Source organism: Podarcis cretensis (genome assembly GCF_951804945.1).
Source record: "Podarcis cretensis genome assembly, chromosome: 10".
Classification (NCBI taxonomy): domain Eukaryota; kingdom Metazoa; phylum Chordata; class Lepidosauria; order Squamata; family Lacertidae; genus Podarcis; species Podarcis cretensis.
Window position 1 is genome coordinate 4,148,099 of NC_137179.1, and position 27,719 is coordinate 4,175,817.

Sequence of the window (27,719 nt, forward strand, 5' to 3'; positions counted from 1 at the left end):
GGGGTACCCAAGAGCCCATATAGAGTCCTTACGTAGGTTCCCTATTGGTAGGAGAAAATAACAGAGGCCAGCCAGAGAATATTGAGAAGCAAAGCAGCTAGTAAGCCTGATCTTTATTAAAGCTGTTGCAACAGGGTGCTCCCCTCACACGCAGGAGGACAGAAGAGGACCCAGAACCAAGGTGTGCCTGCCCTTATATAGACATTTAAATTCCCTGCCCTGGAGCTCCAGACCACCCCTCCATACATCATACATATATCACAGAAGGGGTGTAACCCAAGACCACCCCCCCGAGATACATCATACCTACATCACAGAAAAGGCGGTCTACAGCAGAAATCTGAGTGCGTTGTTTATCTCCTGTCTGGCAAGTTATCTGATAATGCCTTATCTGATTGCCTTTCCTTGTACAGCCATACCTCATGTTACGGACACTTCAGGTTACGTCTTTTCAGGTTGCATCTCGCGGCGACCCGGAAGTACCGTAAAGGGTTACTTCCGGTTTTGCTGCTCGTGCATGCGCAGAAACGCGAAATCGCACCGCACATCTGTGCAGATACGGCGTTTCAGGTTGCTCTCTTTTCAGGTTGTGAACGGGCCTCCGGAACAGATCCTGTTCGCAACCAGAGGTACCACTGTAGTCTGTCACCCTTTGAAATGCTGACTACTAAATTCCTGTAACGAGGAAGGATTTTTTCCCACCTCCTCCCTCCTTGCAGAGAAACATTTGGTCAGCTTGGGAGTCAAAATCGCTTCAGGACGGTCTTCCTGTGCTGCTCCAGACATGTGGTTTGCTTGGTACATTTATGAACATGTATTTTATATATATAAGACCTTATAATTCTTATTACAGTGGCTCCACTTCGAGATCTTTCCTTTTGTAGCCTTACACCAGAGGTGGGACTCTTCAGGGGTCCTCTTCTGCCAGCCCACCACAGTGAAATGTCTCTGCTCGTCGGAGAGGAGTCCCCGGCGCTCATGTCCTTGCAGATACACTGGGACCTTGGTTCTCAAACTTAATCCATTCCAGAAGTCGGTTCCAAAACCAAAGCGTTCCAAAACCAAGGCACGCTTTCCCATAGAAAACAATGCAAAACGGATTAATCCGTTTCACTTTTAAAAACAACCCCTAAAACAGCAATTTAACATAGATTTTACTATCTAACGAGATCATCGATCCATAAAATGAAAACAATAATCAATGTGCTGTCCTATAAAATAAGACAGTATTGTAGGTGATAAAAATTAAGATTCTTATTATTTCCTTACCTGCACTGATGATAGTCATTGTTTGGATGGGGGGCTTTTATCCATTTCTGCAGTCACACAATCAATTAATCAGTAGCTGAACTGGGTTCCACACAGTCACAAAAACAAATGAACCAAAAAAGCCTCAAAAACAAAAAAGCAAAATAAATAGCAAAGACAAAAGTGCCAAACTGAATCCGTTCCAGAAGTTTCTTTGACTTCCGAAATGTTCGAAAACCAAGGCGCAGCTTCTGATTGGTGACCATCCTTTTCTTATACAGACACCTTTGGAATGTGGTTTCACAAGATGTTCTTGTTGTTGTTTAGTCATTTAGTTGTGTCCGCCTCTTCCTGACCCCCTGGACCAGAGCACGCCAGGCCCTCCTCTCTTCCACTGCCTCCCGCAATTTGGTCAAACTCATGCTGGTAGCTTCAAGAACACTGTCCCACCATCTCGTCCTCTGTCGTCCCCTTCTCCTTGTGCCCTCCATCTTTCCCAACATCAGGGTCTTCTCCAGGGAGTCTTCTCATGAGGTGGCCAAAGTCTTGGAGCCTCAGCTTCAGGATCTGTCCTTCCAGTGAGCACTCAGGGCTGATTTCCTTCAGAATGGATCGGTTTGATCTTCTTGCAGTCCATGGGACTCTCAAGAGTCTCCTCCAGCACCAGAATTCAAAAGCATCGATTCTTCAGCGATTATGGTCCAGCTCTCACTTCCATACATCACTACTGGGAAAACCATAGCTTGAACTATACGGACCTTTGTTGGCAAGGTGATGTCTCTGCTTTTTAAGATGTTGTCCAGGTGTGTCATTGCTTTTCTCCCAAGAAGCAGGCGCTTTTGAATTTTGCGACTGCACCTTTGGAATGTGGTTTCACAAGATAAGGTACTGCAAAGAAATAATAGGCAACTTCTCCGTACACCTGGAGACGTCAAATCAACCTTGGAGGTCCAGCAATCCCAGTTGACATGGTCTACAATGGTGCAAATGAACGATGCAAGGGCTGGCCTAACCCCTCAGAAGCCAGTAATAAATTGCTAAATAGAATCATAGAATTGTAGAGTCGGAAGGTACCCCAAGGGTCATCCATTCCAACACCCTGCAACACAGGAATCTCGACACACAGTCCCCCATCCAATTGGAAACCATACCGGACCCTGCTTAGCATTGCAAATGTGCTAGCGGTTTTTGACTGCACAGTGTAATTCAGGTGAGTAGCCGGAGAAATGCACAGAGCACAATTCAAAGTGTTGGTGCTGGCCTTTAAAGCCCTAAACGGCCTCGGCCCAGTATACCTGAAGGATCATCTCTACCCCCATCGTTCAGCCTGGACACTGAGGTCCAGCACCGAGGGCCTTCTGGCGGTTCCCTCCCTGCAGGAAGCGAGGTTACAGGGAACCAGGCAGAGGGCCTTCTTGGTAGTGGCACCCAGCCTGTGCAACGCCCTCCCATCAGATGTTAAGGAGATAAACAAATATCCGACTTTTAGAAGACATCTGAAGGTGGCCTTGTTTGGGGAATTTTTAAATATTTGATGTTTTATTGTGTTTTTAATATTTGGTTGCAAGCCACAGAATGGACATGGCAAATGGGCACTAGGACCAGGTGTGCAGCCTGGGAGTCATTTTGGACTCACAGCTGTCCATGGAGGCGCAGGTTAATACTGTGTCCAGGGCAGCTGTCTGCCAGCTCCATCTGGTACGCAGGATGAGACCCTCCCTGCCTGCGCACTGTCTTGCCAGAGTGGTGCATGCTCTGGTTATCTCTAGCTTGGACTACTGCAATGCACTCTACGTGGGGCTACCTTTGAAGGTGACCCGGAAACTGCAACTAATCCAGAATGCAGCAGCTAGACTGGTGACTGGGAGCGGCTGCCAAGACCATATAACACGGGTCCTAAGAGATATGCATTGGCTCCCAATATGTTTCCGAGCACAATTCAGAGTGTTCGTGCTGACCTTTAAAGCCTTTAAACGGCCTCGGCCCAGTATACCTGAAGGATCATCTCCACCCCCATCATTCTGCCCGGACACTGAGGTCCAACTCCGAGGGCCTTCTGGCGGTTCCCTCGCTGCCAGAAGACAAGTTGCAGGGAACCAGGCAGAGGGCCTTCTCGGTGGTGGCTCCCGCCCTGTGGAACACCCTGCCACCAGATGTCAAAGAGAGGAACAACTACCTGACATTTAGAAGACATATGAAGGCAGCCATCTTTAGAGAAGCTTTTAATGTTTAATAGACTATTGTATTTTAGTGTTCTGTTGGAAGCCACCCAGAGTGGCTGGGGGGGCCCAGCCAGAATGGGCAGGGTATAAATAATAAATTATTATTATTATTATCTTCCCACGCCAAACAAACACGCCACGCACCGAAAGTGCATTTCCCCCCGCAAAGGATCCTGGGAAGCCTAGTTTCTAGGGTGCCGTGAAACGTAGTTCTGAGTCGGGTGTCCGCAACTACAGTTCCCATGATTCTTTGCAGTTGTTTGGCGGGGGGGGAGGCAGCCACACCGTTCAAATGAGAGCTACGCCCAGAACCCGCTGCAGGCCACACCCTCCAGCAGCACGCTAGCGGCCCATTGGCCGGCCAGAAGGACATGGCCGCTCTTGGGGGTCCCTGATTGGCCGGCTGTTTGGTATAAGAACCCAGGGGACAGGCCGGGCTGAGCCCATTTTGGCTCTGACCTCCGAGGGCTCCACTTCTCCCTTGTTAGGGTTTCTGCATGTGGGGATTGGGCCAGGAAGAACTGGGGGGGACCTGCTCAGCTCCACACAAGGGGAAGGCACCCCCCAGTGGGGCAGGCAGCCCCCAAGCATCTCCTTGGGCTGGTGGTACGTAAACTGGGGCAGGCGGAGGGATGGCTGGAACTCTTTTGCTCGGTCCTGGGTTCAAATGGCGCACCCTGCTCCGTTCTCCTCTATTTCTTAGCAAAAACTAAAAAAGCTTGGGTTTTTTTGTTCCCCCATTCCCAAAAGAAATACAGTTAAGATAAATGTTTGTCTGTTTGTTTCTTTTTATATAAATATTTTGTAATGTAATGATTTTTTCTTTTATGTTTGCTATAAATTTGGAAAAATAATAAATTTAGGGGGGGGGGTAAAGAAATACGAGGGGTCTTCCTGTTTGCTACATTTAGCCGCCTGCCTGCACAACCATCGCTTTTATTGCATTTAAATCCCACCAGCTAGCTCTAACTGAATTTTTGAATTTTATTGTTATTCATGCTTTCATACTGTATTTTATGCTGCTTTTATAATTAAGGGTTTTAAAGTGTTTTAGATTTGTTGTTAGCGCCCTGAGCCCGGTTTTTGAACCCGGAAGGGCGGGGTATAAATAAAATTTTATTATTATTATTATTATTATTATTATTTTCCTCCCGGAATCTCAAGGTGGCCTAGGCAGTACTCCCTCTCTCCGAGCTACGACCCTGTGAGGTGGGTTAGGCAGAGAAATGAGTGACCCTCTGCGCACCCGTAACCATTGAAGGAGGGTGCGGGGTTGCAGAGGGAGGCTTAATTCATCAAAGGTCGTTAAATCGATTCGGATGAATTTATTGTTCTTATTGATCCAGATTTGCGCACTGCTGCGTCGTCAGAAGACCTCAGAGTGGTTTACAAAAAACACACCCTGCTTTCCTTTGCTCCCATTTTGCTTTAGCAGATTAGCCTTTCAAAACGGATCATAGTACTGTAACGGGTTCGAGTCCTACTCTCCGGAGCAGGAGAAAACAAGCTTTTTCCACGTGAAAGCCCTTAAGATGTTGGAAGATGGCTCCCATATCTCATCTTAGTCTCTGCTTCTCCAGGCTAAACACCCCCGACTCCTTCAACCGTTCCTCATCAGGCTCGGTTTCCAGATCCTTCACCATCTTGGCCACGAGTAGTGAAATATACTCAGAGTCGAGTGTGGATTTCATGCTCTTTATTCAGCTCATAGTAGTGAGGAATGCAGTTTCCCCAAAATGTCTGCTTTATATACATTATTTGCACAATGGGCCCCCTGTGATTGGCTAATTCCGGGATTCTCCTGTCGGCCAATCAGGTTGCGGATTCACTTCCATCTGGAGCTGGATTGGGTGGCTCCTGCAGACCAATCAGACTGCTGCATTCTAGGTCCAATCAGACTGCTGCATTCTGGATTTTGGAGTACATAACAAGTAAGCAACCTAAGGCCCCGGGGGCCGGATCCAGCCCAATCGCCTTCTCAATCCGGCCCCTGGACAGTCCGGGAATCAGTGTGCTTTTACATGAGTAGAATGTGTCCTTTTATTTCAAATGCATCTCTGGGTTATTTGTGGGGCATAGGAATTCGTTCATTATTATTTTTTTCCAAAATATAGTGCGGCCCCCCACAAGGTCTGAGGGACAGTGGACCGGCCCCCTGCTGAAAAAGTTTTCTGATCTTGGCCTTGCACAACTTCCAGCTTGTGAATATCCCTCTAAAATTGTGGTGCTCAGAAGTGGACACAGGACTCCCTGCCCTGGCCCAGTATAGTGATTTTACATTGCGCAGGCCATTAATAGTTTTATAACTTAAATTACATACGGGCCTGCTGATATTATCTACTTACATTTGCTGGCCATTTTTATTCAGCCAGGCAATTGCCCATCCTGTCACCATCGGTCCTCAGGTGATAGTGCAAGGAGCAGAACCCGTTCTCCGCCTAGTCCCCCTTTTTAATTTTATTTTCAATTAAACGAGGCTTGCGGCGAGACATAATATTTCCTCTGCAGTTTTCAAAATTGTAGACATTTGAAAACGTTTCTAGGTTTGAGCTGAAATGTTTTGCGATGTTAAAACAAGGAGCCATTTTACATATAATGAGGTGAAATGTTAAAAGAAGGGGAAAAGTGATTATAGAAATGCTAAGAATTTATTAAAAGATGTTTGGAAGTCAGAAAGAGGGAGGCAAGGAAGTCTGTTTGAGCAATCCTTAAGGTGATAGATTTAGGTAATAAAATGTGATTAAATATGGAAAACTCAATTTAGAATTATCTGAAAATAATAATAATAACAATATTTTCTCTGCAGTTTTCTTGTGCCCCTGCTCTGTCCTCCGTTCCCCAGACTAAATAGCCTTGTTTCTAATGTACAGTGGTGCCCCGCAAGACGAATGCCTCGCAAGACGGAAAACTCGCTAGACGAAAAGAGTTTTCCGTTTTGGAGGTGCTTCGCAAAACGAATTTCCTATGGGCTTGCTTCGCAAGACGAAAATGTCTTGTGAGTTCCTGCAGGTTTTTTTTCCTCCCCCCCCCCCCCCCGCCTTTTTCTAAGCCGCTAATAGCGCTAATCTGCTAAGCCGCTAATAGGGGTGCTTCGCAAGACGAAAAAACCGCTAGACGAAGAGACTCGCGGAACGGATTCTTTTCGTCTTGCGAGGCACCACTGTATTTTAATATTCTGTTGGAAGCCGCCCAGAGTGGCTGGGGAAACCCAGCCAGATGGGCGGGGTATAAATAATAAATTATTATTATTATTTATTTCCGTTTCAAATACTGAAATGCTAAATAAGATGGATAACATTGTGTAATAGAAAAAGAAGTATGAAATTAGGCTAAAGGTGTGTAAAAGAAAGTAATAGAAGTGGAAAGAAATTGCAATTAAGGAGAGTGGAAGTCTAACACAAAGGTGGGGTGAGGGGTGGTGGATGGTGATGGGAAAAAGAAATTATTTGTGGGATTGAGTGTAAGTATGTTTGAACACTTTTAAGGATTGTATGAAATGTATGTTTGTATGCTTGTATATCTGTAATATATGAGTATTAATGATGAACTATTTTAACAATAAAAACTTTTTTAAAAAATAAAAAATAAACAGGCTTGTTTCTAATATATTTTAATATTCTGTTGGAAGCTGCCCAGAGTGGCTGGGGAAACCCAGCCAGATGGGCGGGGTATAAATAATAAATGATTATTATTATTTTTTCTCTTGGTGCCAGCGGTTCGTGCCATCATGTCCTTGAACTGCCTGCCCCGGAAATGGTCCCTGGCGCTGGGACCAGTCTGCTTGTTTCTTTTCCTGGGGGTGGCCCTCTTGCTGCTGCCTAGAGCAAGGTAAGTTTCCGAGGGTTAAATAATTAGATAATTTATCATGGTCAAAGACCAGCTCGCATAACATAACACCATAAAAACAGCATTCATAAAGGTAAAATATACAATCGGAGCAGATTGCAGCAATAGCTCATGAGTTAAAATTGAGTGCGCAGCCTGGGAGTCATTTTGGACCCACAGCTGTCCATGGTGGCGCAGGTTAGTTCTGTGTCAAGGGCGGCTGTCTGCCAGCTCCATCTGGTGCACAGGATGAGACCCTCCCTGCCTGCGCACTGTCTTGCCAGAGTGGTGCATGCTCTGGTTATCTCCCGCTTGGACTACTGCCATGCGCTCTACGTGGGGCTAACTTTGAAGGTGACCCGGAAACTGCAACTAATCCAGAATGAGGCAGCTAGACTGGGGACTGGGAGCAGCCGCTGAGACCACATAACACGTGTCTTGAAAGACGTGCATTGGCTCCCAGTACGTTTCCGAGCACAATTCAAAGTGTTGGTGCTGACCTTTAAAGACCTAAACGGCCTCGGTCCAGTAGACCTGAAGGAGCATCTCCACCCCCATCGTTCAGCTCGGACACTGAGGTCCAGCTCCGAGGGCCTTCTGGCAGTTCCCTCATTGAGAAAAGCAAAGCTACAGGGAACCAGGCAGAGGGCCTTCTCGGTAGTGGCGCCCGCCCTGTGCAACACCCTCCCATCGGGTGTCAAAGAGATAAACAACTACCTGACATTCAGAAGACACCTGAAAGCAGCCCTGTTCAGGGAAGTTTTTAATGTGTGACATTTTAGTGTATTTTTGGTCTTTGTTGGAAGCCGCCCAGAGTGGCTGGGGAAACCCAGCCAGATGGGCCGGGTACAAATAATAAATTATTATTATTTCTGCCTGTGGCTTCCTTTTCCAGAGAATGGGCTCAAATACAAGAGCAGAAGGAATGCCAGGAACTGATTTGGCTGCTGGAATCTAAGAACCTCTTCTTCGGAAAGTGAGTATTGACACAGATCGGTGGCCAGCGCCAGAGGTCCCATTGACTCGGGGGCTTGTTCCGGCTTGCGACCCGAAATCCACCTCCGCTACCATCACTTTTCTGGTCCCATCTCAAATTCCTGCCCGTGGCTCCCAAAACTTCACCGCCTCTCTACCTTCTCTCCATCTAAGCCTTCGCCAAGCTGGCGCCCCCCATACTACAATTCCCAGCATTACATATCTTTAGGGGCCAGGTGAAAATGTTCATTTTCAACCAGGCCTTGGGCTGATTAACATCTTATTCCCCTTTTAAATGTGTTTGGGGGAGGGGGCTTATTGGTTTGTTTTTGTTTTTATCATGTAATATCCATAGAGAGATGATAGACTAGATAGATAGATGATAGATAGATGATAGATAGATAGATGATAGAGATAGAGATAGATGATAGATAGAGATAGATGATAGATAGATAGATAGATAGATAGATAGATAGAGATGATAGATAGATGATAGATAGATAGATAGATAGATAGAGAGATAGAGAGATAGATAGACAGACAAACAGACAGATGATAGGAGATAGATGATAGATAGGTGATAGATAGATAGATGATTGATAGATAGATGATAGATAGATAGATGATAGATAGATAGATGATAGATAAATAGTAGATAGATAGTAGATAGATAGATAAATGATAGATATGATATGATAGATAGATAGATAGATATAGTAGATAGATGATAGATTAGATGATATGGGTAGATAGATAGATAGATAGATAGATAGATAGATATAGTAGATAGATGATAGATAGATATGACCGATAAATAGATAGATGATAGATTAGATGATGATAGGTAGATAGATGATAGATAGATAGATAGATAGATAGATAGATGATAGATAGATATGACTGATAGATAGATAGATAGATAGATAGATAGATAGATAGATATGACCGATAAATAGATAGATGATAGATTAGATGATAGATAGATAGATAGATAGATAGATAGATAGATAGATATAGATAGATAGATAGATAGATAGATGATAGATAGATAGATAGATAGATAGATATATGATAGGAGATAGATGATAGATAGGTGATAGATAGATAGATGATTGATAGATAGATGATAGATATAGATAGATATAGATAGATGATAGATAGATAGATAGATAGATAGATAGATAGATAGATAGATAGATAGATTATAGATAGATTATAGATTAGATGATATAGATAGATAGATAGATAGATAGATAGATATAGTAGATAGATAGATAGATAGATATGACCGATAGATAGATAGATGATAGATAGATATGACCGATAAATAGATAGATAGATGATAGATTAGATGATAGATAGATAGATAGATAGATAGATAGATAGATGATAGATACATAGATAGATAGATAGATAGATAGATAGTAGATAGAGATAGATGATAGATAGATAGATAGATAGATGATAGGAGATAGATGATAGATAGGTGATAGATAGATAGATGATAGATAGCTAGATAGTAGATAGATGATAGGAGATAGATGATAGATAGGTGATAGATAGATAGATAGATAGATAGATAGATGATCGATCGATAGATAGATGATAGATAGATAGATGATAGATAAATAGTAGATAGATAGTAGATAGATAGATAAATGATAGATATGATATGATAGATGATAGATAGATAGATAGATAGATAGATAGATAGATAGATAGATAGATAGATAGATATTATAGATAGATATAGACAGATAGATTTAGATGATAGATAGATAGATAGGTGATAGAATGCTGTGGACTGCCCCAAGGTCTACAGATAAAGGGCAACATGCACATTTAATAAATAAATGAACAAACAACAAAACAAAACAAAATACAAGTTCCAGTCTCTACCTTCCACACATTAGCTTACCTGTGGTTTATTTACCCTAGTTTCATTTCATGTCTGTTTGCGTTTGGCTGTGATGTGCAAATGTGCATTGTCTGTGAATATTGCCATCCGATCCTGTCTGGTAGCACTGTATTTTGCAGCCATCTTGCATAACCTTTTCGAAAAATATTATTATTATTATTAGTAGTAGTATTAATTTTATTAAACAAGCACACCCACCAGGTACCAGGTGCAATTCCACACAGCCCTGACCAGAAAGCGAAGTCCTGCTGCGTGAGAGCCTTTGATCTTCTTCTCTCTTTCTCTCCCGGTGGCAGCTTCCAGTACCGCAAGACGTCCAGGAATCAGAAAAGGATCCGTGCCATCAAGAAGTGGGATATCTGGACTGAGGACAAGAATATCTTGGAGCACGTGCTGCTCACGGAGAAATGCCAGTGGGACCCGGATGCGGCAGTTGTGGCCCAGTACAGGTAAAAATACCCTTCCTACTCACCTGATCAGCAAAATGCCCTTGGAGGTGACAGGTGAGGGTGTGTGCGGACCACCTGCCATTGCCGGCGCATCCCTAACCTGCCTTCCCTTCCCTTTGCAGGGCAGAACTGGGGCACTGTTGCAATGCTTCCTCCTTGCTCATCCTGACCAAGGAAAACACCCCTCTGGGATCAAACATCGTCTTTGGGAAGGATGGACAAAAAGTGCCCGTGACACCTGAGCTGGTGGACCTGCTCCCTGAGGTGCTGGGAAGACTGTTGTTGTTGTTGCTGCTGTTGTTGTTGTATACCTGAAGGAGTGTCTCCACCCCCGGACGCTGAGGTCCCTCCCTGCGAGAAGCCAAGTTACAGGGAACCAGGCAGAGGGCCTTCTCAGTGGTGGCACCCACCCTGTGGAACTCCCTCCCACCAGATGCCAAAGAGAAAAACAACTACCAGACTTTTAGAAGACATCTGAAGGCAGCCCTGTTTAGGAAAGCTTTTAACGTTTGATGCATTACTGTATTTTAATATTTGGTTGAAAGCTGCCCAGAGTGGCTGGGGAAGCCCAGCCAGATGGGCGGGGTATAAATAATAAATTATCATTATTATTATTATTATTATTATTATTATTATTATTATTATTATTACCACTACTACAGTGGTACCTTGGATCTCAAACGCCATGGTACTCAAACAACTTGGAATGCAAACACTGCAAACCTGGAAGCAAGTGTTCTGGTTTGTGAACTTTTTTTGGAAGTTGGACGTTCTCCGTTTTGAGCGCCACACTTCTGGTTTGAGTGTTACGCTGAGGTTTTTGCTATTTATTTTGCATTTTTGCGGCTCTTTGTGTGTGTTTGACTGTGTGGAACCCAGTTCCGCAACTGATTGATTGATCGATAGTGTGACTGCAGTACACTGTTTATTTCTTTCATTTTATGGATCAATGGTCTCGTTAGATCGTAAAATCCGTGTTAAATGGCTGTTTTAAGGGTTGTTTTTAAAAGTCTGGAAGGGATTAATCCGTTTTGCATTACTTTCTATGGGAAAGCACACCTTGGTTTTGGAACGCTTTGGTTTTGGAACAGACTTCCGGAACGGATTAAGTTTGAGAACCAAGGGACCACTGTATTATTATAATTCCCTTCCTTGGCAAGGAGCTCAAAATGGCTTCAGAATTGCTCTTCCGTACTATTTCAGACACATGGTTCTTATATTTAGATGTGTGTGCATTTATGAATATTTCTTCTATATTTGAGACCTTAGAATTCTTATAACATACCCTTGGGGTCTCCCAGGGTGGAATCAGCCTTTGGCCAAACTGCCCCCCCCCCCCCCCGGCGGACACAGGGATGCCCAGGGCCACACTCCTGCATACAAAACCCAGCGTTTCTTTCGCACGTCGATTCTGAAAACGTTTTAAGACACAGATGTTTCGAAATCTCTCCCTTTCCCCTCGAAACCTCCAGAGATCCACCTTCTCGGAAGTTCAGTACGAGCATTGTGCCGTGGTGGGCAATGGCGGGATCCTGCAGAGAAGTCGCTGCGGGAAAGAGATCGACCAGGCAGACTTCGTAATCAGGTAACTCTTCTTTGAGAGTGATTCAGAGCCCTTGAGGTAGGGGGAATGTTCCTTACTACACTTGGGAACACCCTGTCGATTGAGATCAGGCAAGCGCTTTTGCTGTAGTACCCTTTGGGCCAAAATATTGTTTAGGACGCAGGTGGCGCTGTGGGTTAAAGCCTCAGCGCCTAGGACTTGCCGATCGAAAGGTCGGCGGTTCGAATCCCTGCGGCGGGGTGCGCTCCCGCTGCTCGGTCCCAGCGCCTGCCAACCTAGCAGTTCGAAAGCACCTCCGGGTGCAAGTAGATAAATAGGGACCGCTTACCAGCGGGAAGGTAAACGGCGTTTCCGTGTGCTGCGCTGGCTCGCCAGAGCAGCGATGTCACGCTGGCCACGTGACCCGGAAGTGTCTCCGGACAGCGCTGGCCCCTGGCCTCTTAAGTGAGATGGGCGCACAACCCCAGAGTCTGTCAAGACTGGCCCGTACGGGCAGGGGTACCTTTACCTTTACCTTACCGGGGTGTTTTGGGACGCGGGTGGCTCTGTGGGTTAAACCACAGAGCCTAGTCGGCCAATTGGTGCCAAAAAGGGATAGAACCTTTTTTATGTATGCAACAACGGCAGCAAGAATACTTATTGCAAAGCATTGGAAGACACAAGATCTACCCACCCTGGAAGAGTGGCAGATGAAGGTGATGGATGGACTATATGGAATTAGCGGAAATGACTAGCAGAATCCAAGACCTGGGAGAAGAGTTGGTGGAAGAAGATTGGAAGAAATTTAAAGATTACTTGCAGAAACACTGTAAAATTAATGAATGTTAAAATGATGTTGGATTGAAAATAAGTGGCATTAGCAACACAGTTAAAAAGAGTATGCAAAAATGAATTGAAAATGGGTGAAAATATAGAGTTATAATATGTTAAGATTCAGAGTTAAGATAAATGAAAGAGGGTAAGGATTTGCTGATTCGAATATTTTAATTGGAATACAAAAAGGGGAGCTGTGAGGAAGTCAAAGAAATAAGCTAATGAGTTTAAAGTTACAAAAAAATGGATTTGTTTTTAATTTTCTTTTTTCTATTGTTCTATTTCTTTTGTTTTTTGTACCTTGTATTTTTGTTTGAGAGTTTTTTCCTTTTTTTTGTTTTACTGTGTATTTTTCTACTTATGACTTTGTAAAACCTTAATAAATATTCTTATAAAAAAAATAATAAACCACGGAGCCTAGGACTTGCCGATCAGAAGGTCGGCAGTTCGAATCTCCGTGGCCGACTCTGGGGTTGCGGCGCTCATCTCGCTTTATTGGCCGAGGGAGCCGGCGTACAGCTTCCGGGTCATGTGGCCAGCATGACTAAGCTGCTTCTGCCTATTTATCTACTTGCACTTTGCCGTGCTTTCGAACTGCTAGGTTGGCAGGAGCTGAGATCGAGCTACAGGAGCTCGCCCCGTCGTGGGGATTCGAACCACTGACCTTCTGATTGGCAAGTCCTAGGCTCTGTGGTTTAACCCACAGCACCACCCGCATCCCTCCTTGATATGTTACGATGCCATCGATACCCCTGGAACGTAAGGCACTATTCTAGAAAATATGCAAAAATAACGTTCAACCTGCTGCTAAGATAAGGTTACCAGATTTTTTTCAATAAATCTGGGGGGCGCTTTTCAACTTCAGTAGAAATGATAGGATTTTGTCAGGGGAACTGATTTGTAAATCCGGGGACTGTCCCCGGGAAATGGGGATGGCTGCTAACCTTATACTAAGATTATAACAGCTAAATATCGGGAAGGTGGAACAGCGTATCTCCTACATTTTATGAATAAATAAATAAATAGGAGAGTGTTTATCTGAGAGCTGATGCAGACTTTGATTTCCTCTTCCATCTCACCCTCTCCTCTTGCAATCCAGGTTCAGTTTGCCTCCAGCCAGGAATTCCTCGAAAGATGTGGGGTCCAAGACGAGTCTGGTGGCCTTGAACCTCAGCAGCCTGGACTCTAAGTAAGAGGAGTGGGGGGCCGGAGGGGGGGTGGCACGCCGAGACGTCTTGTCCATTTGGGGAGCAGGTGCAGTTGGCGACGCTGAGCAGCTGCCTCACCCCAAATTAGGTCCAAACTGATACTGGCCTGCTCTCCCAAGAGCGACACTGAGCTCAGTGTAGCTCGCCAGAAAAGCAAAGCATTTAAAAATCAACAAAATGTTAAAAAAAAAACAACCAACACACAACAGCATATGAATAGCGCAAAACCAAGCAGCTCAAGAAACAGCTAATGCTGTTCAGTACAAGCTCATGATTTAATTGTTTAAAAAGGGCCTTGTGCATAAATGATGGCCGAAAAAGGGCTTCTGTGCACCAGCAAAAGGGGTCTCAGCACATCAGAAGAGCCGTTGGATTTATCAGGGCCATGTTGGACTCAGTGGCATAGCAAGGTCAGGTGTTACCCGGTGTGGAAATGGCCTTGGTCCAGTATACCTGAAGGAGCGTCTCCACCCCCATCATTCTGCCCGGACGCTGAGATCCAGCACCGAGGGCCTTCTGGCGGTTCCCTCCCTGTGAGAAGTGCAGTTACAGGGAACCAGGCAGAGGGCCTTCTCAGTGGTGGCGCCCGCCCTGTGGAACGCCCTCCCACCAGATGTCAAGGAAATAAACAAATATCTTGACTTTTTGAAGACACCTGAAGGCAGCCCTGTTTAGGGAAGTTTTTAATGTTTGATGTATTTATCATGTTTTTAATATTCTGTTTGGAGCCAGCCAGAGTGGCTGGGGAAATCCAGCCAGATGGGTGAGGTATAAATAAATTATTATTATTATTATTATTATTATTATTATTATTATTATTATTATTATTACTATTACAGTGGTACCTCGGGTTAAGAACTTAATTCGTTCCGGAGGTCCGTTCTTAACCTGAAACTGTTCTTAACCTGAGGTACCACTTTAGCTAATGGGGCCTCCCACTGCTGGCGTGTGATTTCTGCAAAGTTCTTAACACGAGGTACTATTTCTGGGTTAGCGGAGTCTGTAATGTGAAGCGTCTATCACCTGAAGTGTCTGTAACCCAAGGTAAAGGTAAAGAGACCCCTGAGCATTAGGTCCAGTCATGGCTGACTCTGGGGTTGTGGCGCTCATCTCGCTTTATTGGCCGAGGGAGCCGGCGTACAGCTTCCGGGTCATGTGGCCAGCATGACTAAGCCGCTTCTGGCGAACCAGAGCAGTGCACGGAAACGCCATTTACCTTCCCGCTGGAGCGGTACCTATTTATCTACTTGCACTTTGACGTGCTTTTGAACTGCTAGGTTGGCAGGAGCAGGGACCGAGCAACGGGAGCTCACCCCGTCACGGGGATTCGAACCGCCGACCTTCTGATCGGCAAGTCCTAGGCTCTGTGGTTTAACCCACAGCGCCACCCCTGTCCCTCCATAACCTGAGGTACCACTGTATTATTATTATGTATCCCCACACATAGAATCATAGAATCATAGAGTTGGAAGAGACCACAAGGGCCATCGAGTCCAACCCCCTGCCAAGCAGGAAACACCATCAGAGCACTCCTGACATATGGTTGTCAAGCCTCTGCTTAAAGACCTCCAAAGAAGGAGACTCCACCACACTCCTTGGCAGCAAATTCCACTGTCAAACAGCTCTTACTGTCAGGAAGTTACTTGTCATGTGTTACTTGTTTTCTGAAGGCAGCTTCCTTCTCCTTTCCTCCACCCACAGGTACCAGGGCTCCCAGCGGAAGCGTCTTGCGGATGCCCTGCGCCCCTACCGGGATTCCCTCCTCCTCCTCCTTCCCACCCTCCAAAGCCGCACCAGTAACCCCCCTCTGCACCCGCTGGAGGACTCAGAGGTGCTGCAGCGGGCCTCATTCTTGAACCCCCAGTACCTGGACGCCCTGGGGAGCTACTGGACCCGCGAAGGCTTCCAGCCCGAGTGCCTCTCGCCCAACTTCGCCTTCGTCAGCCTGGCTCTGGAGCTCTGCCAGCGCATCACTCTCTACGGGTTCTGGCCCTTCGCGCACAGCCTGAGCGGCCAGCCTTTCCCGCGCCACACGCAGGTGCGCATCAGGCCCGGCGAGTTCTCCTGCTACCTGAAGATGTACCTGCAGGGCATCCTGAGACTGCGGCTGGGCAAATGTCAGTGAGGAACAGAGAAATCTCTCTCTCTCTGGGGTAAGGAGGAGGTTGCGTTTCCTCGCAGACTTCAGTTCCGGCGTGGGCAAGCCATTTTGGAGAAGCTTTCGGTGTTGCTTTCGGTGTTGCTGGACTCCATCTCCCATCTTCCACCAGGGATGATGGGAACTGGAGTCTGGTGATACCGTTTGGAGGGACCCCACGGACTTCTAGAGGAGGAACAGGGTTCTTTAGTACTACCAGAGTCTCCCGAAATGGGGAAAAGAGGGTCCTTTCAGAAGGCTAACGTTCTGAAGGCTAACGTTCTGCTCTTTTTCTGAGAGTAGAGTTCTGTGAACAGCCTGAACGAAGAGTTGGAGGTGGACGTGCGTCCCTGCACCCCAGAAATAAGCGTTGGGCAATGGACATCTAGGACCCATCCCCATAACTTAGCCCTTCATTCTAGAGAACCAGCTGGTTGTCAGGGCTTGCAGAGCCCCCTTTCGACCAAGCTGCGTCTTCTTTCCCTGTTCTTGGCCCTCTGCCTTTGCCGCAAGTGGTCAAAATGGTCTCATGGGCCAAATGAGTAGGGTTGGCTAGCTGCGGGGCCACGCAAACAGAGGTTTCCCTGTCCCCGGATAAGGGAGGTCGTTGGTGCATTCCTGAAGGGGACAGTCTCCCAGCCGCAGAGACGGGGGTACAAGGAACCCCTCCAAGCTTTGTCTGCAGTGCAAGGGCGTTCAAACCTCAGCCGCTTATTCCGGCTGCTCCTAAAGATTCGGAAGCCAGGAAGCAGCTTCAACCACCGTCACCGGACGTGACGATTTCCCCCGGTAGAGTTTCTTGGTTTCGTTGGCGTTTGTTGTGTTTGTGGGATGTCTGCGGCGGAGAGCAGGAACTGGCCGTTGCGCTGCCTTCTTCATCTCAGCTCTTTGGGAAACTATTCGGTCAGTTTTGGAGCACATCAAAGCGCATTGCTGGATGCCTGGGCAGAAAGTTGCCCTTGCCAGGGAAGCAGAAAGACATTTCCCAGATTTATAGCGGAGCAATAGGAAGTCTGATCCCCAACCTGCTTTCCACGCCAATCCTACTTTTACTGTGTTGTTAGTTGTTGTTTTACAACTGAATGCTTTTTCATGTGTTCCGCTGAGGCCGCAGGGCCCAGGTTCATGTCTGTTCAGATCTTCAGAAACAAGTGTAAAGAGAAATCAGGGAGGTTCTGAAATAAAACTTGATACAAGCGCAGCTCTGCTTTCCCCAACAGCAACTCAGCTTGCATAGAACTTAAGTCTTCATTAAACTCCGAAGCCTCAGCTGGCGTCTGCAAAGGTCTTTGTTCAGCTTCCCCACTAGAGTGGAAGTGGAAGTGGGAGGTCAGTCATCTGAAGAAAAAAGCACACCAAGAATTCAGGTCAATGTAAGTTTCCATAGTGGGAGGGGTCCAGTGTGGTGTAGTGGTTAAGAGCGGTAGTCTCATAATCTGGTGAACCGGGTTCGCGTCTCCGCTGCTCCACATGAAGCTGCTGGGTGACCTTGGGCCAGTCACACTTCTCTGAAGTCTCTCAGCCCCACTCACCCCACAGAGTGTTGTGGGGGAGGAAGGGAAAGGAGAATGTTAGCCGCTTTGAGACCCCTTAAAGGGAGTGAAAGGCGGGATATCAAATCCAAACTCTTCTTCTTATTCTTCTACTCACAATTCAATAGTCGATAGAAACAAAAACTAATCCGTTCAAATGTATGTATTCTAATAAAGATTACAAACTCAAATAGAGATTACAAACTCTAACAGAGATTACAAACTCAAACCCAAAGAGGTATGTATAAGACAATAATTCGTTACAAAGATTTTCTCCTTTTCACTCGACAAGAATGTTGATCCTTATGATTTATCAGCTTGCAGATGGAGACTCAGTTTCAATAATAATAATAATAATAATAATAATAATAATAATAATAATAATTTACCATATTTTTCTCTCTATAACACACAGATTTTTTCTCCTAAAAAGTAAGGGGAAATGTCTGTGCGTGTTATTGAGCGAATGTGTGGTCCCTGGAGCCGACTGTCCCGAGTGCAGGGGCACAAATCAGGCAAAAATCATATCGCGCGGAGGAGGGAAAGCTGTAGAGAGGAAACTGCTGCTTTCCTGCATTCTGCCTCAGGGTCTTACTGCCCACCCTGTTCGGTTGCTGTTTGCTCAAACGGAACAAAGAGCAGGAAATCCCCTCCCCTCCTGGCAAGCAGAGCGGAAAGGAAAGGATAGCATCCTTCCTTCTAATTCCTCTCTGTGCTCTGGTGCTGCTGCTGCTGCGTCCAAGGAAGCATTCCAGGCAGCTGGAAAACATGCAGGTGGGGGAGAGAGGAGAGAGAGAGAGAGAGAGAGAGGGCTAGCTTGGGTGGGTGGGTGGGACTTTTGCCTTCCTTTCCTCCCTCCCGTTAAGCCCCTCTCCTGCATTCTTAGCCAGCTGCTTCTCCGCACACCCCTCTCGTGCTCCTTGTCCCTTCTATGTTTTTCCTTCCCTCCCCACTTAAAACGTGGTTACAAAGCACGGATCCACATGGATCCTCAGGATCTTTGCATTGGGTCACCCCAAATTCACCATCAGATCACATAGCAATGATCTGATGCAAAAACAGGGCTGCAGTGGTGCAAAAACGTGGTTACAAAGCACAGATCCACATGGATCCTCAGGATCTTTGCACTGGGTCACCCCAAATTCACCATCAGATCACATAGCATGTCCATGGCTACAGCCTGCGCCAAAAACATCACGTACCCACTGTTGCGTGGGGCTGCAGTGGTGCAAAAACGTGGTTACAAAGCATGGATCCACATGGATTCTCAGGATTTTTGCATTGGGCTACCCCAAACTCACCGTCAAATCACATGTCTGTGGCCACAGCATGAAGCACAAAAATGATACATCCACTGTTTCATTCAGAATTTTTTTTTCTTGTTTTCCTCCTCTAAAAACTATGTGCGTATTATGGTCAGGTGTGTGTTATCAAGCGAAAAATACGGTATTATTTCTACCCTGCCCATCTGGCTGGGTTTCCAAAGCCACTCTGTGTGGCTTCCACAAAGACCAAAAATACACTAATATGTCATACATTAAAAACTTCCCTGAAAAGTGCTGCCTTAAGACGTCTTCTGAATGTCAGGTAGTTGTTTATCTCTTTGACATCTGATGGGAGGGCGTTCCACAGGGCAGGCGCCACTACCGAGAAGGCCCTCTGCCTGGTTCCCTGTAGCTTTGCTTCTCGCAATGAGGGAACCGCCAGAAGACCCTCAGCGCTGGACCTCCGTGTCCGGGCAGAACGATTGGGGTGGAGACGCCAAGGCCGTTTAGGGCTTTCAAGGTCAACACCAACACTTTGAATTGTGCTCGGAAACGTACTGGGGGCCAACGTAGGTCTTTAATTGAGCAGAAGTTAGTTATGGATTGGAAACCAGGACAGGGCCCTGTTTCGATGTACTCACCTTCATCAGCTAATTTTTAAGTTTGAAGTTTCTAAGTTTGAGGACTTTCAGATAAATATGTCCTGTTATTCTCTACATTTCTCAATGAAAACAACTATGTGTGGGTAGATCAACGTGCACACAGAAAAGCTTGTTTCTATCGACTATTGAATTGTGAGTAGGGACCACTCCCACTATTGAAACTTACATTGGCCAGAGTTCTTGGTGTGCTTTTTTCTTGGTATATTTAATAACAAGATGACACCAAACTGGGAGGGGTGGCTAATACCCCAGAGGACAGGATCACACTTCAAAACGACCTTGACAGATTAGAGAACTGGGCCAAAACAAACAAGATGAATTTTAACAGGGAGAAATGTAAAGTATTGCACTTGGGCAAAAAAAATGAGAGGCACAAATACAAGATGGGTGACACCTGGCTTGAGAGCAGTACATGTGAAAAGGATCTAGGAGTCTTGGTTGACCGCAAACTTGACATGAGCCAAAAGTGTGACGCGGCAGCTAAAAAAGCCAATGCAATTCTGGGCTGCATCAATAGGAGTATAGCATCTAGATCAAGGGAAGTAATAGTGCCACTGTATTCTGCTCTGGTCAGACCTCACCTGGAGTACTGTGTCCAGTTCTGGGCACCACAGTTCAAGAAGGACACTGACAAACTGGAACGTGTCCAGAGAGGGCAACCAAAATGGTCAAAGGCCTGGAAACGATGCCTTATGAGGAACAGCTAAGGGAGCTGGGCATGTTTAGCCTGGAGAAGAGGAGGTTAAGGGGTGATATGATAGCCATGTTCAAATATATAAAAGGATGTCACATAGAGGAGGGAGAAAGGTTGTTTTCTGCTGCTCCAGAGAAGCGGACACGGAGCAATGGATCCAAACTACAAGAAAGAAGATTCCACCTAAACATTAGGAAGAACTTCCTGACAGTAAGAGCTGTTTGACAGTGGAATTTGCTGCCAAGGAGTGTGGTGGAGTCTCCTTCTTTGGAGGTCTTTAAGCAGAGGCTTGACAACCATATGTCAGGAGTGCTCTGATGGTGTTTCCTGCTTGGCAGGGGGTTGGACTCGATGGCCCTTGGGGTCTCTTCCAACTCTATGATTCTATGATTCTAAGAACGCCAACTTATTTAAGGTCAGTCATCTTAACACCTGCAAATTGTAAATGAAACTACCGAGCCTAGTGAGTGAAGGACAAGTCTTGCTGAAGGACTTTGCAGCATGGCTTCTGCAAAGGCAAGCACTGGGTCTTTCCGCACCAGATTTCCGCACATTTTTGCCGAGTTGCCGTGTCGTCATTCCATCAGGGTCATCCTTGCACTTGCTTAGGCTGCAGAAAATCCAATGGCTACCTGCTGGATGCCTTTAGCAGGCATGGCCAAACTTGGCCCTTCAGCTGTTTTGGGTGTACAGTTCCCATCATCCCTGACCACCGGTCCTGTTAGCTAGGGATGATGGGAGTTGTAGTCCCAAAACAGCTGGAGGGCCGAGTTTGGCCACGCCTGCCTTAGAGGCTTAAGGGAAGGAGCATGAAGAGGGGAGATGGCCCCATAGGAAAGGGGGAGGAGAGGGGGGCAGATCTGGGTAACACAGGCCAAAGACAGTTGGAGGCAGCGATGCTTCCAAAACAGCAGTTGCTCAAAACCATAGGAGGGGAGAGTTGCTCAAATCCCATTGGCACACCTGGTTGGCCACTGTGACAACAGGACCACAGTGTGATGGCCTAGGACCTGGGCTCAGACTCGGAACCGGAGGAGTCTCAGTCCGCACCGGATCCTCTGCCCCAGGCGGCATCTGAACCGAGTCCAGGGCCTGACCCTGAAGAGTCCCAGTCTGCACAGGTTCCCTTGCAACAAGCACCAGCTGGGCCGAGTCAGGGGCCTGAGCCTGCCCTGGCTCCAGATGCAGGGATGACCTCATTGCCTCCAGCTGGGCCATCACTTACAGCTGCTCCACTACCAGTTGGGTCAGGGGAGGCTGAGGCGTCCTCTGGGTCTAGTCACCCACCAGTGTCTCCCGAGCTGCAGAGACTGAGGTCTGAGAGAAGGAAAGATCTGAGTACTTGGCAGGAGGAGTGCTCGTCTTCGGGCGAGACAGGGAGGTGAGTCACCGGGGGATCAGGACCGGCCGTTACCCCGACAGAGATAAAAGGCTGTTGGACCCCGCCCCAGGTTGCGGGAGCAACAGTGCTGTATGTTAGATCCTGCCTGAGACCCTGTGCCTGACCTAGTTTCCTGCCTTTCTGACCTGCCTTGGCCCTGTTGGCCTGACTCCTTGGATTCGGAACTGGACCTCACGGAACCCTTGGATTCGGAACTGGACCTGGACCGCGTTACTCGGGTTACCCCTGGGCCCAGCACACTGTGCTCACACTCTCGTGAAAGGGTGAATCTAGGTTAAGTAGCGGGGAGGAACATGGGCTGACATTTTTATGCAGATGTCGTGTGGATGCCAGGAAAAAAAGCTTGGTGCATGTGAATCCCACTGATCCCACTGCAGCCACACATCTGGAAGCAGCTAGCCTACGACCATGCCTAGAATGGCACTGTTCACAATGCATTCACTGTGCCAACCTCAGCACACAGATTCTTGCTTCTTGCACAACTACCTGCAAGCCAAGGCTGTGCCCCAGAATCATAGCTGTCAATGTTTCCCTTTTTTAAAGGGAAATTCCCTTATTCCGAATAGGATTCCTCGCTAGAAAAGGGACAAGTTGACAGCTATGCCCAGAATCCCCTGCAGCACCCATAATAATTTTAATAACAAATTATTACTTATAGCCCTCCCATCTGACCCCAGCCACTCTGGGCGGCTCCCAACAAAATATTAAAAACACAATAAAGCATCGAAGATTAAAAACTTCCACATGACACCCCCCCCCAAAAAAAAACCCCCACACCTGTGGTCTCTGCAAGTCGTGAGCTGGCTGCAACTCTGAGCAAATTCTGGGATGTCGCAGCCAAACCCTGTCCCAGAACTTCCCCCCGAATGGACACAAAGATCATCTGGCATTTTTTTTATTTTAAAATGCTTTCTTTAATTTCAAAATACAAACGGACGAGGTGGCATGGATTGGCTTTCTCCTCCTCCTCCTCCTCTGTAACATGATGTCCTCTCAGGCCACCCGTCCCGGACCTCCTTTAGATGTAGCTTCTGGAGTGAGGAATTAAGCTTACTCGCACTCACCAACTCAAGACGCAAGCAAGACAACAGTTGCCTCTATCAAACATTCAGTGTTATATTGCAGCACAGCCACCAACAGAGGAAGGGCTGGTGGTGAGACATTCCTTGGCCTTGGTCCTTCTGGGGCAGGGTGTCCCCAGACTCCCCAGGGATGTGGCTTCGACTGAGCAGTTGCAGAAGTAGCACAGGTGAGCTCCTGGCTATGTGAGGGGAGGTTTGATGCTGCTTTGCCCGAGAGCCTTGCTTGCAAAAAGTGGTCCACGGTGCTGACACACCTTGGGGCAATCAACCTCTCCATCCTTCAGCTTTGCGGGCGTTTTTGCTCTCCTTCAGGATCTGACACCTGCTGAGATATCTAAGATGGTGCCCTTTGGATGCTGCTGGACTACAGTTTCCATCTTCCCTGGCCATCGGCCACGCTGTCTGGGGCTGATGGGAGAGGGAGTCCAGCAACACCCCGAGGGCATCTCACTGGGGGTGTTTTGGGATGAGAATCGACAGCTCACGCATGGCGTGACGTCGGGAGAGCTTCCACAGCATCCTTAGCCAACCTGTTGCCCTCTAGATGTTTTCAGACGACTCAGCTGGGCGTTGGCTGGGGCTGATGACAGTTGTTGCTGTCCAGAACATCTGGCTATCAGGGCCGGAGACAGACGCAAGTTGGCACAAAAGTGGCAGAGCTCTGTTGTCAGTGAAGTTGTCTTTTTATTCCAGGAAATGAACGTACAACTCAGCAACGCTCCCCAGTAGGTGAGCAGTTGCCAGGACTGAAGGTCCATGCCTTCCACCCTCTCGAAGGCTGACTCCTCTCCCAGATGTTTCCCAAACTGTCTCAAATTGCATCTGCACACCTCTGGTCTCTGTTCATGCTCCTCTCATTACTTTGTGCGCTCTCAGAGACCAGGAGAGAGGGGAGCTTTTTGCAGCCGGAGAGGGAGACTGCCTGGATTCTTCAGCAGCCTCTTGACCCCCCACCTCTGCTCCACTTTCAGAGTCTGTCATCTGCTCTTCCTGCTCACTAAAGCCTGTTGCCTCTGCATCATCTAGCACCTCCTCCCTCTGCCCTCTCCTCTGCTCTGAGCTTTCCTCCCTTGGGGGTTCCCCACTCCTCTTTGTCCAGCCAGGGAAGCTGCTGAGAAGGGAATACGCCCAAGGCCAAAGCATTCCCCCCTCCCCAGTTGGTAGACCCTGAGGAGAAGCTGGTCACCTTGGTGGGCTGCCTGGCCGACCGCAACTTACGGGGGGAACCTAAAGTGTTTATCGTGGGTTTAAAGAGTCAGCAACGCCCCATTCGAGGAAATAAAATGCCTTTGTGCGCACGGCGGACAGAGCTGAGGAAAGGAGCCCCCCAATGTTGGCACGAGCCCCGGGATCCAGGGGCAGACCCTCCTCCCAGTCTGCCCGCTCAGCACAAACCAATGCCCGGAGCTGCAGTTGCCCCGTTACGCTCGCCTCAGTGAAAGGAGATTGTCTCTACACCGTCCACTGTCCTCCCTCCCTCCGCCCTGGCCGAGCAGGCCGCGCTCAGGGTGGGGCAGCGAGACGCAGGCTAGCACTCGATGGAATCTTCCAGAAGTTGCAAAAGCGTGGCGGGCATCCTGACGTCGCTGACAGGCAGAGGAGCCAGGGGGTCTCGATAAGTCGGCGACGTGGCCTTCGGCGTCTCCTCCCCATCATCGTCCTCATCCTCCGTGGGCAGCTCTTCCAGCTTCGGCAGTGGGGGGACTGTTTCCTTGGGGACCGGGGTTGCATCGCTGGGCTCTGTGGCCCCTGGAGTGGCAGTGCCACAGGGAACAACCTGGGATGCGTCTATGCTTTCGCTGGGGGACTCAGGGTGCTCCCCAGCCCCTCTGCCACCCTCACAGTTCCTGTCAGCAATGGGGCTCTGAGGAGCGGGCTCCACGTGGCTTGGGCCCCCGTTGGCAGCCATCTTGCCTTCTGGCACCGACTCTCCCCCTTGCTGCGGACCGCCCTTGGAGCGCTGTTCTTCCTCGGGTCCTCCTGCGGTGTCTCCGAACTGGTTCTCCTCACTGCCCACGGGGAAGAGGGTAGCCTCGTCTTCCTCATCTTCCTCGTCCTCGTCTTCCACCGCCCGCATTTCCACCGCCCGCTCCGCAGCTTTGGGCAAGGCCTCGTCTTCCAGGCAGAGAGAGGGGCATTGCTCGAGGGCCTTTCCGTTAACGAGAGCCGTCTTGGCCTCCTCTTCTTCCTCGGGCTTCTTGGGCACCGCACTGGCTCGGGCCTGGCCCCCGCCCTTGGGCACCGAGTTGGCCAGCGGTGCGTCACCAACGGGCAGGCCTTTCCCACTCCTCGCCGAATCCAGCTTGGAGTTCAGGGCCGCCTGGCCTCCGTACGTCTTGGGCGCCTCGTCGCCAAGGTCGCTGTACCCCTCGTTCTGGAAGTAGACGTTATCGGGGTGCGGCGAGGCCTCTCCAGCATTGACCTGTAGAAGGGCAGAAAGGGAAAGGGCAGAATTAGGAGAGGGCGACCAGGCAAGATGGCAGGACCTGGCGTTGGGGGCTTTCATCTCAGGGTGCTTCATAGAAGGGACCCTGAAGATCATCCAGTCCAACCCCCTGCAATGCAAGAATATGCAGCTGTCCTGTACGAAGACTGAACCTGGCGGTTCCCAAACGGCTCCGTTTTCGAACATCTCGGCTCCCAAACGCTGAAAACCCGGAAGTAAATGCTCCGGTTTTTGAACGTTTTTTCAGAACCCGAACATCCGACACGGCTTCCTCTTGACCGCAAGAAGCTCTTGCAACCAATCAGAAATTGCCGAACGTTTCGGAAGTCGGAACGGGCTTTCAGAACGGATTGCGGTCGACAACCGAGCTTTGTATCAGCACCACGCTCTAACCAACTGAACTATCCATGCCCAGGCCATGCTCTGGCTGGTTACCCCATGCTTATTGGAGGCAACCCCCTCCCCCTGAAAACAAATTCCTGGGGTGTCATGGATGGGTTGGGGGCAGAGGAATGGTGGGAGGTACCAAATGGGGAGCCACCAGGGGAAGGTGTGGGATGTAAGAATCAGGTGCAGTCAAACACAACATTGCTAGAGTAGACATGAAGGTTGTCTCTGTTATGTAGTGAAGTTTCACCCTGGGCCAGCAGGGGGATACTGTAGATAGTTTTCACTCAGGTCTGTAGATAGTTTTCACTCAGGTCCACATCAGTTATTTTAGGCGGGAAACTCTGGGTTGTTGTTGCTACAATGTTGACAGCCGGCTGCCTATAAAAGCAGGCCGGCTGAGCTGTTTGCTAGTCAGTTCTATTCCAGCTTACAAAATAAAGAGCTGCTTTGGAGAAATCGCTGTGTCATCTGCTATGTCAACCCACAACTTAACACTGGCGACGAAGGTGGGATCAAGGCTAAAGGAGATGGGCGTACCTGTATATTGCCCCAAGGTGCCATCAAAAACCTCGGAAGTCACCGGCATCAACTGCATCTCTAACGCAAAGACAGGGTCTGGTCAAAGACTTTGCCGAGGTTTTTGATGGCACCTTGGGGCAATATACAGGTACGCCCATCTCCTTTAGCCTTGATCCCACCTTCGTCACCAGTGTTAAGTTGTGGGTTGACATAGCAGACGACACAGCGATTTCTCCAAAGCAGCTCTTTATTTTGTAAGCTGGAATAGAACTGACTAGCAAACAGCTCAGCCGGCCTGCTTTTATAGGCAGCCGGCTGTCAACATTGTAGCAACAACAACCCAGAGTTTCCCACCTAAAATAACTGACGTGGACCTGAGTGAAAACTATCTACTGTATCCCCCTGCTGGCCCAGGGTGAAACTTCACTACATAACACTCAACCCACAACTTAACAGTCTCAGTCCTCCAGCCACAACTTCCTGCTTTCCAGGACTAAGACAAAACTTCCTATGTGTAGCTTGAGATGGGCGTGGTAGAAAGAGCCAGAACCACAGGCTGTGACCATCTTGTTTCTTTTGTCTCTATCAATGCCATCTTAACAACAGCACTACTAAAATGCACCCTTAGCTCCAGGCCAAGAGAAGAAAAGGGGAGGCTTTCTCCCATAAGGAGATAGTCACCACATTTAAACTATAGTGGTACCTCGGGTTACATACGCTTCAAATTATAGACTCCAATAACCCAGAAATAGTACCTCGGGTTAACTTTGCTTCAGGATGAGAACAGAAATCGTGCTCGGGCGGCATAGCGGCAGCGGGAGGCCCCATTAGCTAAAGTGATGCTTCAGGTTAAGAACAGTTTCAGGTTAAGAACGGACCTCTGGAACGAATTAAGTACTTAACCCGAGGTACCACTGTATGTTCTAACCTTTTAAGTCTGCCTTCTGGGAACCTTTGTGTGAACAGATGATTACTTGTGAGTAAACGTTTTATACTTTACAGAAGACTGCGTAGCTTCTTATTTTAGGAGGGATTCCGTATTGTAAAAGCTATGGTTTTCCCAGTAGTGATGTATGGAAGTGAGAGCTGGACCATAAAGAAGGCTGATCGCCGAAGAATGGATGCTTTTGACTTCTGGTGCTGGAGGAGACTCTTGAGAGTCCCATGGACTGCGAGAAGATCAAACCTCTCCATTCTGAAGGAAATCAGCCCTGAGTGCTCACTGGAAGGACAGATCCTGAAGCTGAGGCTCCAAGACTTTGGCCACGTCATGAGAAGAGAAGACCCTGATGCTGGGAAAGATGGAGGGCAGAAGAAGGGGACGACAGAAGATGAGATAGTTGGGCAGTGTTCTCGAAGCATGAGTTT

General features: G+C 47.8%; 2 protein-coding genes across 2 annotated transcripts in view; one reads left to right on the plus strand and one right to left on the minus strand.

Annotated features, from left to right (window-relative positions):
- Positions 1-3,921: 3,921 nt before the first annotated feature.
- LOC307225113 (alpha-2,8-sialyltransferase 8F-like) lies at positions 3,922-17,560 on the plus strand. Its single transcript, XM_079992891.1, has 8 exons — positions 3,922-4,076; positions 7,184-7,298; positions 8,191-8,271; positions 10,485-10,637; positions 10,760-10,901; positions 12,110-12,222; positions 14,114-14,203; positions 15,924-17,560. The coding sequence occupies exons 1-8, from the start codon at positions 3,968-3,970 to the stop codon at positions 16,345-16,347; spliced, it is 1,227 nt and encodes a 408-aa protein (XP_079849017.1). The 5' UTR covers positions 3,922-3,967; the 3' UTR covers positions 16,348-17,560.
- A 6,586-nt stretch (positions 17,561-24,146) lies between these two features.
- LOC307224847 (uncharacterized protein) overlaps positions 24,147-27,719 on the minus strand; it is a gene marked incomplete at its 5' end in the record, with an annotated part of 74,537 nt that continues 70,964 nt past the window's right edge. The window contains one exon of the mRNA XM_079992020.1: positions 24,147-25,418. Within this exon, the coding sequence (XP_079848146.1) occupies positions 24,525-25,418 (894 nt within the window). The 3' untranslated portion in view covers positions 24,147-24,524. The remainder of the gene's footprint in view (positions 25,419-27,719) is intronic.

Bases quoted from the DNA above. Each gene is read 5' to 3' on its own strand.
- LOC307225113 (XM_079992891.1), top strand. From the start codon at position 3,968: ATGTGGGGATTGGGCCAGGAAGAACTGGGGGGGACCTGCTCAGCTCCA. The intron at 4,077-7,183 runs GTACGTAAACTG...TCTTGGTGCCAG, and splicing joins AGCATCTCCTTGGGCTGGTG to CGGTTCGTGCCATCATGTCC. The intron at 7,299-8,190 runs GTAAGTTTCCGA...TTCCTTTTCCAG, and splicing joins TTGCTGCTGCCTAGAGCAAG to AGAATGGGCTCAAATACAAG.